This window comes from Macrobrachium rosenbergii, chromosome 47 (genome assembly GCF_040412425.1).
Source record: "Macrobrachium rosenbergii isolate ZJJX-2024 chromosome 47, ASM4041242v1, whole genome shotgun sequence".
Classification (NCBI taxonomy): Eukaryota; Metazoa; Arthropoda; class Malacostraca; order Decapoda; family Palaemonidae; genus Macrobrachium; species Macrobrachium rosenbergii.
Genome location: NC_089787.1, coordinates 24,303,233 through 24,314,700, shown reverse-complemented (window position 1 = coordinate 24,314,700; position 11,468 = coordinate 24,303,233). Strand labels below are relative to the sequence as shown.

General features: G+C 36.0%; 1 protein-coding gene across 1 annotated transcript; it reads right to left on the bottom strand.

Annotated features, from left to right (window-relative positions):
* Positions 1–3,560: 3,560 nt before the first annotated feature.
* On the bottom strand, positions 3,561–8,362 carry RpL9 (ribosomal protein L9). Its single transcript, XM_067090278.1, has 5 exons — positions 8,245–8,362; positions 4,929–5,074; positions 4,664–4,789; positions 4,020–4,233; positions 3,561–3,682 (listed from the first exon to the last, which is right to left on the bottom strand). The coding sequence occupies exons 2-5, from the start codon at positions 5,064–5,066 to the stop codon at positions 3,576–3,578; spliced, it is 585 nt and encodes a 194-aa protein (XP_066946379.1). The 5' UTR covers positions 5,067–5,074; positions 8,245–8,362; the 3' UTR covers positions 3,561–3,575.
* Between the last annotated feature and the right edge of the window lie 3,106 nt (positions 8,363–11,468).

The following is an 11,468-nucleotide window of genomic DNA, read 5'->3' as shown; positions in this document are numbered from 1 at the left end:
CTGATGTTTCTTCAGCTGCCTTTTGTAATTTCTGCTCTGAACTGTGACCAAAATGCTATGTGAAATTTAAGGAACAAGCCGCAATGCATTACAAAAGAATCTTGTAACTGATAATTCAGGGAGACGTACTACTTATCAATACATATGTGAAAGCCATTATGTGACTCAGCATCAGACAAAATAATTAAGCTTTAGATCCATTTCATAACAAAGGGGTCAGAATCTAAAGCAGAATATTCAAGGCCTTCCCAAAATCATTGTAATTTAGTACTCAAGCACAAAAATAATGATTCAGGCAAGTGACTTTCCAACAAAAATATTTATTGGGGCATTTTTTTCTTGCACTAATATAAAGTGAAAATATGGAACTTAATTCAAGTGATTTTACAAACACCATTATCCAAAATATTTGCAGTCATTTAGAGTAACAGCTGGGTCTGTTAACTAAATTTTTCTCGGCTTTCTCCAACCAATATGTTTCAACTGGCACCAAAAATCTCCTTAGATTCTAATAATGAGAATACCATTTTTTCCTGGTCATTAATACCCCAGTTTATTGAACTTACCAATAATTTTCAAAAGGTCATTTGCTAGTAACCCTAATGTCTCTTCAAGTTACAGAAAACCAGAACATTTTGTGGAAAAGGAAAAACCGCTGCTAACTTGAACACCCCATACAGTATCTTGGCCTTGTTAAAGTTACCTCCTATAATGTGACATACTAAATGTTATTTGTAGCACATTCACAGACCCTTAAGAGAACTACTGCACTCTCTGCCTTATAAAGGGTCTTCTACTTAGCTGTCTAACTCTGCAAGCAATCCCTCAGGTTAAAGACAATAACTACTGTATCTAAAACTGGCCAAAAAGACTTGTTCTAAATACATATAACGATATTTACAAAATTTAGCAAGTGAATAAAATTAAAATGTGGAAGCTTCTGAATGGTTGATTGAAGACCGGACAGTGCGTATATGTACAACCGTTATTCTGCATTTTGGGATTGGCACTTCATTTTAGCTTTATCATAGGTCTGAACACTACTTCTCTGAACCCATAGCAACATGGCGAGTATCTCCAAAATGATTCAAGTAATACTAAACCTATAAACAAGAAATGACAAATCAGTGCAAAAAATCCTGATTGATATTCAGTCAACTGTACTTCAATGACAACAGTAGACTCTACACAATGCCATTAAATATTCATATCAACCAACAAAATTTCATGCTGATGGTGTTGGCAATTTCCATCATAAGGAAAATGTCAGAATGAATGACTCCCTGAGGAAGTCTCGAGAATGATTTCAAAACCAAGTACTGTAAAGGCAGAAAATTATCTGCTAATATTAAATGGCTTCATTATTTTGGATATAAAATACTAAAGTGCTATTAGTAAAAGCTAATGAACAGGTGCTCTGGAGGCCTGGAGACATATAAAGATGATATACATTAGGCATACACTTGAAAATACTGCATGGAATCAAGTGACAATACTAGTGTTGCATGCATAGAAAAAAACTCCTTCAAAACAAATATGAATGGCTTTACAGTGATGGTAAAATAAATATACTACAAAAGGAGAAATGTCAGGCGATTTACAAGATGCAGATGATCCCTGATAACACCACCACACTAGACACCAAATCTTAATATCATAATATTATGGTTACCCCTTTTCAAAATCTCCCAACACTGTATCTTTGTCTGTTCATGTTTGTGCTGCATATAGTGGAAAAGGCACTATGCATACATTTAAATTTTTAAATGTATGGGGACACTTTCTTAACCAGTAGTCTAGCTATCTCTTTAGTTGACTGAAACTGCAAGTAATTTACTGCACTCTCAATCCCTGCTTTATTCATAGTGTCCCAAAGGCATGAGACCAGCTTCCTTCATGTATACTTTGTGACCCTGAGTATTTGTGACATCAGAACATTTACAATTAACTTGTCAACTTATCTGCACACTAAACACCATCTGATATATTAGTAAAGAGTTCACAACCACACCTTTCCTGACTGCACTTCAACCTTTGCTTTCTTTCCACTCACCATAAGGACTGCTTTGCTTACACAGATTTCAGCCCTCTTGCCTCCACTCCAACCTTCTGCCTTTGAAGGATTTCAACAAAATCTTCAGATGATGCTGGTAACACCGGGTCACCTGTCATTTGTGGACAGTTGCTCTCAAGTGCCTGCTTTTCTGCACTGGCTTGTAGTTTACTCCATTACTAAGGTTCACACAGCTCCAGGACCTCTGGTACAAAGGCCACATGACAATTGTCAACTTCAACGATTTCTCTCTGCCACACTGAAGAACCTCAACACTTACATTCCTCAAATTTCCACTGAAGTGCATTGCCTTTTCTTTGTACATAACTAATGTAAGGGGGTTTCCCCACACTTCCTCTTTGAGGTTTTCATATTCATGAAAATTCCTTGAGAACCAACTCTCTCTTAGGTTCTATGCAAGTGCTTGCTGTTCTTGGTCTTATGGCTTTCCCAGTTTTAATCGATGGCCTCTTAACTTCATCCAAATGTTTTATTTTAAATGTACCTACTTAAAATTTGACTTAACAGCCAGCTTGTATATACTGTTGGGTTACAACATCAATCATTGCACAGTACGAATAAAGAAAATGTGCACCACAAATTGTAAAGAATAGGGCAGTCTAGTGTAATTTATACTACCGCTCACGACTGGCCAGTCTAGTTATTGTAGTTTCTCTTATATTAATACTTGTACACAGTATTCATTATACTCTACAACATATAGCAATAACCATTGAAGAAAATTATTTGATCATCAGTACATAGTTTAAGAATGCTGGCCTATTGAGACCAAAGTCGTGGGCGAGACCTTTTGCTTGCTAGTGTAGTACTTTTTGGGGCTTCTTTTCAGATCTCATATTGATGACAGATTGAGTTTAGGTCAAAGGCCAAGCGCTGGGACCTACTAGGTCTTTCGGAGCTGAACGGGAAATTGAGGAAAAACGTTTGAAAGGTGTAACAGGAGGAAAACCTCGCAGGTGCACCATGAAACATTTGAAAGAGGGAAGAAAGATAAAAGAGAATATGAATGGAGGTACAGTAAAAGGAAGGTGTTGCAGCTAAGGGCAATAGGGAAGCTGCAAAGATCATGTGGTGCACTGTCACCACTATCCCCTTAAGGGGCAGACCTCGTATTGAACAATGATGGACCGTCACACATTACGCACCTATCCTCATTATCAAAACTTCTTCCTGTTTACAGTCCACCCAACCCACCTCAAAAGAAAAGTCAACCTATACAGTATTCTCATCTTCGAACAGTAGGATAGTTGTTATGATTCAACACAATCAGTAATCAGTTCCAAGAGATGGCAAGATCATGTATTACGGGCCAGTTAGTTTCCGTCTTTAATTTAGGCTTCCAGACAGCACCTTTCCTCATTTCATTCTATAATATTAAAACCATAAAGATGGTACTACATCTAAAATGCATTACTTCACTTCTCAATGAAACGCAAACTGCAACGGAAAACAATACTTAACTCACATGTGGTTTATGAAAAGCATGTAACTGACGTCTCTTTTATTCATCAGCACTTTCAACATTGCCCTTTTCTGATACATAAATACCATCTAAGAACTTACGAATATCTTTACGTTTGACAGTTGTGCTCTGCTGGATTTTGGCAGCTGAAATAAGAAAGGAGTTTCATGAGTAAAAAGGAGTGTCCGAAGAAGAAGCTAAGACTAATTCCTCTCCTGGGCAAAGTACTCTATACTTTTCTAGACAAGGTACTAAGATTAAAACAAACTTTTATGAACATAATGCACAAAAACCAAGGAAATGCTTATCAGTGACTACTGTGACACTAACTACCAGTCAAGTCACTATAACCAGTATCTACACATTGAAACTTGGCTTGCATTGCAATCACTGCCCTATTAATAAGGCAGCTTGTTTAAAAAACCATTCTTACCCTAAAGAATATCTGGACAAGATTCAAAAGCAATGTCACATAGCACTCACCAGACAAGGAAACCTTTTCAATGTCATTGCCTTCCACAATGAACTCATCCTTCTGCTTGGGAGAAGCTGCAATGCTGACACCGGGCTCCATGTTTACTTTGCGGATGTACTTCTCACCCAAGAAGTTCCTAATTTCAACGGTGCTCCCGCTGTTGGAGATGACGCAGTTGATGGGAAAGTGAGCGTATACAGCACGCATCTTGTACTGGTAGCCCTGGAAACACAAGTTGAACCACATTAAAACATAATCAATTTTTTTAGCATCTCCACACTGCTAAGAAAATGTTAAGGGAACTTACTCATAAATGTCACATTATCTCAATCCTATGAATTAATTTAAAGAATTTCTTTATAGAGAACCTCTCAATTGGTCCACACACTCAATCTTCTGCATAAATTCTGAAGACAATACATTCCATCAACACAAGGGGCTAATCAATTCATTGGGATCTACTAAAGGTCATCCCTGATAGCTTATCAGTTCCAATTTTTACCTGAAGTAGCTAAGGTATTCCACAACCTGAACATGAAATGATGCTAATCTCACCATTGTAAGAAATTTTATCGTGCCTTATGGAATAAGGTTTAGAACTGGGGCCCCTTTGAAAAGTTTATAAATAATAAAAAATGGGCCACGCCCTTACCCTTGTGACACCAGTAACCATGTTACTAATGTGACTGCAAACAGTCCTGACAGCAGCTACCTCCTTGCGGTTTCCGTACCACTTTTCCACGTTTACTGTAATCTTACCCTTCTTTGAAGTGACCGCCTGAAAAATAGAGGGTTGAACAGTATCTCCACTACTGACCAGAGAAAACAATATATTTTAGCAAAGACAGCCTCATAAAATCGTAAAGGATGATTATTGACAACTTGCAAGTTATATTCGTAAAGAATTTCAATCTTACCTTCATGTCAATTTTCATGTCCTTGAAGGAACGCGTGAGCATACCACGGGGTCCCTTAACAGTGACTACCCTCCTTTTCACTCGGCAGTCAACCGCCATGGGGATGTCAACGGTTTGTGAAGTAATGATGGTCTTCATGGTGGCAACTGTAATAATAAAAGGTCAATATCAATATGTCTCCCCTTGCGTACTCACAACAAATAGGTAGCTGCATTAAAGGGCAAATCTTTCATTCTTCAAAAGTGAATTTCACAAAATACTTTGCTGAAATGTCACCCATTTGATTAGATATGCAGAAATCAATGAATCTAAAAATGCAGAACGGACATTTTAATGGCTTGGAATAACGATTCAATTTCATTTAATAACCTTTTTACCATTTTATATTTACTTAGCTGCCATTTTTTACATTAAATTCTGCTGGCCTGTCGTTCTACGGAGGGGTGAAAGCGGACAAAACTGGCACTAATCATTATTTGGTAACAAATGAGCCTATGTTAGCATTATACAGTAGTTATTTAAAAAGAAACCCCAGAAAGAATGATTGGCAGCACCATTCACATGCGAACCCTAACTGGCTCTGCAAATTTTTCCACTCTTCCCTTATTTTTTTAGTGAACTATAATTTTCCTGTTAGTGACGTGAATGGTGGCCAAAGACCACTCAGTCTCTAGTTCTTTACATGCATGTTAGATAGATTTTTACATCACCAATGCGTATGTGCATAAGTTTGAAAATAAACCAATCACACAGAGGTTTGAAAATAACCCAATCACATACATAGTTGACATGGGTGGTAATGCTATAAATATCATCACAAACAACCACTTGTTTACTTCCTATAAAAAATTTAGCCCCATCCACAACCCAAGGTTGAAGGACGTTCTAGTTAAGCCCGTCACTAAGATCTGGAGAACTCAGGTTTGATTAGGTAGGGAGCATGTGGTTAAGATGACTTTGTTCTGACCGACATGGAAGCCATGACAGATAGCCTAAGCCTGTCTGAACAATACAAAGTAAGTTAGCACGGTGACTTGTCAGTGCATTGGGTTATGGCCTGTAGACCAGCAGACCAAGGATTGTTTGGCGAAGTGGTAAAATTTTACCTTACACCACTAATGCATTTTGAACTCGAAAATATAATCTTCCTATATTTTAAAATGTGCTTTGAATGTTTCTAACGTCCATTTCATTGGCAAATGACCAAAACACCAACACGTATCCTAACCTAACCTAAGGTACCATGTCCTAATCCCAGTACAATAAATTTGTTAGAAAACATTCCACAATTTATAATTTATCCTAACCAGAATGAGAACTACCAACAGGAATAACCTTCTATTTTCACTGTTTCCTCAACCCAGAAATCCTGCTTCTCATGTGGTCCCCAAAACTGTACGCTAGGACTGTAAAAGTGTGGTCCACTACATCTAAAAAGTACTACTCCTTTGCTTTGAAAACAAATAAAAATTCAAAACATATTAAAACATAGCAAAATATTTTCAAGTCCAAAATACGGTAATTCTAAGTATTAGCTCCGCCCGTTTTTAACTTGGAAACTGGTTTTTTCTACACTTTTAGGGCTACTGATACTGGCAGTGCATTTGTTTGTTGTTGGGCAAATGGAATGTCCCTTTGCCGTGTTTAGTACTGGGCGGGGTTTACCCATGCGTTAAGTTGTGCACTTGCCGGAAGGGGCATGAACCTTTCCACCTAGACGTACCGGTGCTCTGTCTTGTGATGATTGCATATGGAAACCCCTTGTTGGATGGACTTCAGGGATTAATTACATTCGTGCAACAAAAATTGGGTATTATTTTAGAAAGAGGAACAAAATGACATGAAAATATGTTTTCTAGGTGATTTTGATGTGTTTTGCACGAATATCACCTTCATTTTCCTTGAACGGTTTTAGACTTTACTCAGAGCACCTACAGTTTCCCGGGCCCACTCGATTGGTGACGAAGTTGGCGGAAGAACACCAAAACCAACATGTGCTTGCCAAAACCCCTTGTTCCATGACCTTACTGTAACCTGTGGCTCACGGATTACATTACCTCTTGCCAGAAAATGTCGTGCTTGCCAAGAATATATGCGGATTAACGGCCTTACTGACAGCACACATAATCAAACATTGGTTTTGGTGTTCCTAATCCATGGGCCCGGAAACTGTAGGTGCTCGAGTAAAGTCTAAAACCATTAATTTCGAGGAAAATGAAGGTGATATTAAAACACATCAAAATCACCTAGAAAAACATTTTCATGTCATTTTGGGCTGGTTCCTCTTTCTAAACATTTACCAAAAATTGAAGGTAAATCCATAATTAGCAACCAAAAAACCGTAGAAAAAGTCAAGTTAGGAGGAAATCGCCGCCGCGGAGCTGCTACTTAGATCTACCCAAAACACAATTGGCTAATGGTGTACACTTCATATTAGCCTGGTGCGGAATTTCCTTCCTCGAATTTTTAAATATTATTGCACTTACTTTCACCCAACAATTTAGAGCTCTAGGACAGAGATCAAAGACTAATATATATATAGTTTAATATTATGTACACCAGTGGACCAAATATACTCGTAAGAAATGAAGCATATTGTTTAAAAAGTTATTGCATCACATTTTAAACGACTTAGAAAAGGCAGTGCGGCCAAAAGTTTATTATATTCCATTTTCTGAACCAAATGACAGCTGGTTTTAATTCCACGTGTCAAATAACGAATCCTCTAGACTAGAATAGACTGGTTAATAGCAAACGTATAAATAGCTAGAAGGGACTACAAATGTTGCCATACCCTGGCTATCCCACCAAAAACCTGATAAATTGGGCAAATTCTCATTTAATATATATATTACCAGGTTTAGCTCAGCTTAAATAAAATGGCAATCGCCCGACAAAATTACGTCCCTGCTCCCTTTCACCATGTCAGGCCCCATGACAAAATTTTAACTACCATAGCGTCGTACAGCGTGTATTAATCGGACATTTTCCCTGTAAAAATAACAATCGAAACACCTAAAGCCGTTAAGACATACCCAAATAACTGTAAATATAACGGAAAAGGACTTACAAAACAATTAGTAACTAATAATACATAGAACTTTCAGACACCAACGAACCACTGTTTACATCGTACAGAAACCACGGGTAAAAAGAACATAAAATTCACCACTTTAGAATTATCAGATTCTAAAATTTACAATGCAGCGTCATACTTGATGGGATGCTTTACAGATCCCCTACATTATATTCGTTAAATGGCTTGAGATTAACACGATTAAATTAGATATATACAAAGTTCTACTCCAGTCATTACCTTCAGCCGGACCAAGTTGATAGAAAGAACTACTAAAAGCGCATCTGTGGGATATGAAAATAAATTTCCTCAATAAACTAGTTTTTATTTATTTTAATAAGAATATTATAGGTATATAAGTTTTTAATTATAACTTTTGTATTATTATAAACATAATTAATTGCAAATGAAATGTTCTGGTAAGAACTTTTAATTTTATTCTTTATATATCAACCAGATGACACTCTATTCTTCTTCTATGTAACACGCTTCTCAGTCTGTCTATAAATGTAAACAAAACTGCGGCTAGACTACAAGACGTTAACTGACAAAACAATGCTTTCATAAGGAACGTATACTTGCTGCCATCGTAATTGGGCAAGAAATATATGAATAGAATAAACAGCGAATCCTTACTCATTTTATTTGTAATTATCAAATCGCAGTGAATGTACTTTGTTTCAGTTTTGCATCCTGATGCCTCATCACGAATCGTAACTTGCTTTGCTTTTTCTTTCAAAAGGGTACTAGAGATTCTCTCTTACTCTTGCTCTCTTTTCCTTTAAAATTAACATTTAAGGTTATGCAACCGATCCTATAGCTGAACATGCAATATTACCAATGGTTTATTGTGCTTATGTAGGTATATATTGGTAATTTGCGTTACTGATATTCTCGCAATTTACTTGGTGTACTGGTATAGGTATATATTTTATATATTACTTGATGGAATATGTAAAAATTTAAGTACTATTTTCCTGGGTCATTGGTATTTGTGTCAAAGTATCCTAGCATTTTCACTAACTAGATAGCTTTTGTGCAAACGTTACCAATTTCAAAAATGTAATGGTATAGTTTTACTAGTTCACAAGCTTGGTATATTCTACTTCAATCTAGTTATTTTTTAATGCAGTCTAACAGACTTTAACGTTAGACATAAAGCTATAATATACACTCCACCTGCCCTTTCTTTATTTTTATTAATTATACAAAACAAAGTTTAATTATATCCATCAAGGGTAAACCGTCTCTCAAAGTTGTTCACGGCTTTTTAAATCATCAGCTTTGAAAATCAAAGTATATTTCTGTTGGATGGTTACTTTTTCAGTCATTTCTATCATTCCTACCCATAAGGAAAGTGACAAGCTGCTCCTACAGTTTTGCGGAATTAGCATACATTCTTGCCTATCGTGAGGTAACCAACCGACTACGAATGTTTTCGAAACCAGAGTCATCTTGCTCTGTGCCAGAGGAAGGGCGTTCTCTTATAATTGTCGTTGAAGAAACGCAGAGAAATATTATCCGAAACAAGTAGCCAAGTTAATAACAAAGTATAAAAATGAAGACTGGTGAATTTGAGAGACAGAATTTTCACTTGTCCTTTGGATGCAAAACCTTCAAGTAATCCCTTACGAACTATGAATGCAGAAAATAATAATAATAATAATAATAATAATAATAATAATAATAATAATAATAATAATAATAATAATAATAATAATAATAATAATAATAATAATAATAAAGGAAAATGAAAACTAACCGGGCAATTAAGCTGAGGTGAAACGCTTTTTAAGTGATAAATTCAATGGTGTTTATTATTACACCCACGTTCTACGTTTTCCTCCAATAGGTATGGCGGTATGTTCTGTATTTGCAAAGATATTCTTGAAAATAACTCTCAAGATTTTGTTCATTTCCTTTCAGTTGCATTGTCCTTATTGTGGTAAGGTAAGATCAATCAGAAAGTCGACTATTTTTCCAGAATTTGTTTCAGTTTTACATGCTGTGTTATGGAGTAAATTAACTGCTTCTACACCCATGAACACACACATACCACACTTATGTAAATAGTAGTAATAATGATTATTGTTATTGTTTTTGTTATTCAAGATGAACATTTATACATAGAAGTTAAAAAAAAGTATTAAATAACCAACCAAGAAAGCTTCCAGTATTCATAATGTTTAAGCCAAAAAATAAATAAATAAATAGAACAGGAAAAAGAAGCAGAGAAATATAAAGCTTAAAAGACAAATGAGTACAGATAGACAAATTAACGGGAGATAAATAGTGACTAATATGTAAATCATCAATAAAAAAAACAATAAGTAATTGTTTGACAGTTTAACAGCAAATGTGAATGACCTCTGGTATAGTACATCGTACATGGCAGTGTGACATCTCCAGAACTGTACAATATAATCTTCTGTGAGCATTTAAAGGGACTTTATGGCAAATTCCACGAGTTAATAACCATAAGATATTAATATATGTTTATTGGCATTCTTGGCTTAATTATACCTAGCCTAGATATCATTAAAAAAAAAATATATAAGAAAGTTTCGTTCCTTGAGTCATTCGGAATGAGCTGAGAAGAAACATTTTAGTTATCATACGAATAAAAACACCCTGATTAATTTATTTTTTATTAAGTGAGAACTCTTCTTTTTTGCATTTTCCTTTGCCTTTTCTTACTTCCTATATGAACACCATACTCTTTGGAAGTTTGAATCTCAAGTCAGTGACCCCTGTAGGCTTGTTCCATATGAATAGGGTTCAGCTTCTGAATAATAATGATAATAATAATTGAATATATTAAAAAGAATTGTGTCAAAATCAATTCTGGGGTTAATGAACCCCAAGTGAGGTTTCAAGGAACAGCGTTGCTCATTTCAGTTGGGTTTCTTAACCCCCTATCGCGAAGTTTTGGAATTCTCTCCCTACCTCTTTTCTCTACGATTCTTAAGAATTACCATCCCTCAGGATGTGGGCTAATGCCTTGTTTGGGGCTAAACTTGTTCTCTTTTCCCTTCTCAGTTCCTTCTTGAGCTCACTTTTCGGCCTGGGCTAGAGAAAAAAAATCTCCGGGGGATGGCGAAAGAAGTCAGGAGACCTATACCAGGAAAATTATTAAAAAAAATAATAATAAAATAAACGCAGGTAACAGTGGCAAGAAGTTAAGAGAAAGTTTTAGAATCTGACGAAGGGGGAAGGCAGAAGGCCATTGATTGTTGAAAAAGTCGAGTTTTGGTAAAGATAAGTTGAGGAAATTATCAGGGAGGAGCGTATTGCCAGCCACTTGAGGAAGGTGCGGCAGATAACAGTATAAAACAGCTTAAATACAATACTTTACATAGGAAACCAATTGTTGCATCGCAGTATTTCAACCTGCACGGCTTTTGCTTAAAATTCGAGTACATTACAAAACATTTCAATGCTTGAATTTACATATTGAAGATAAC

Bases quoted from the DNA above. Each gene is read 5' to 3' on its own strand.
- RpL9 (XM_067090278.1), bottom strand. From the start codon at position 5,066: ATGAAGACCATCATTACTTCACAAACCGTTGACATCCCCATGGCGGTT. The intron at 4,234-4,663 runs GTAAGGGCGTGG...TTGTGTTTCCAG, and splicing joins TGGTTACTGGTGTCACAAGG to GGCTACCAGTACAAGATGCG. The intron at 3,683-4,019 runs GTGAGTGCTATG...TTCTTATTTCAG, and splicing joins TGAAAAGGTTTCCTTGTCTG to CTGCCAAAATCCAGCAGAGC.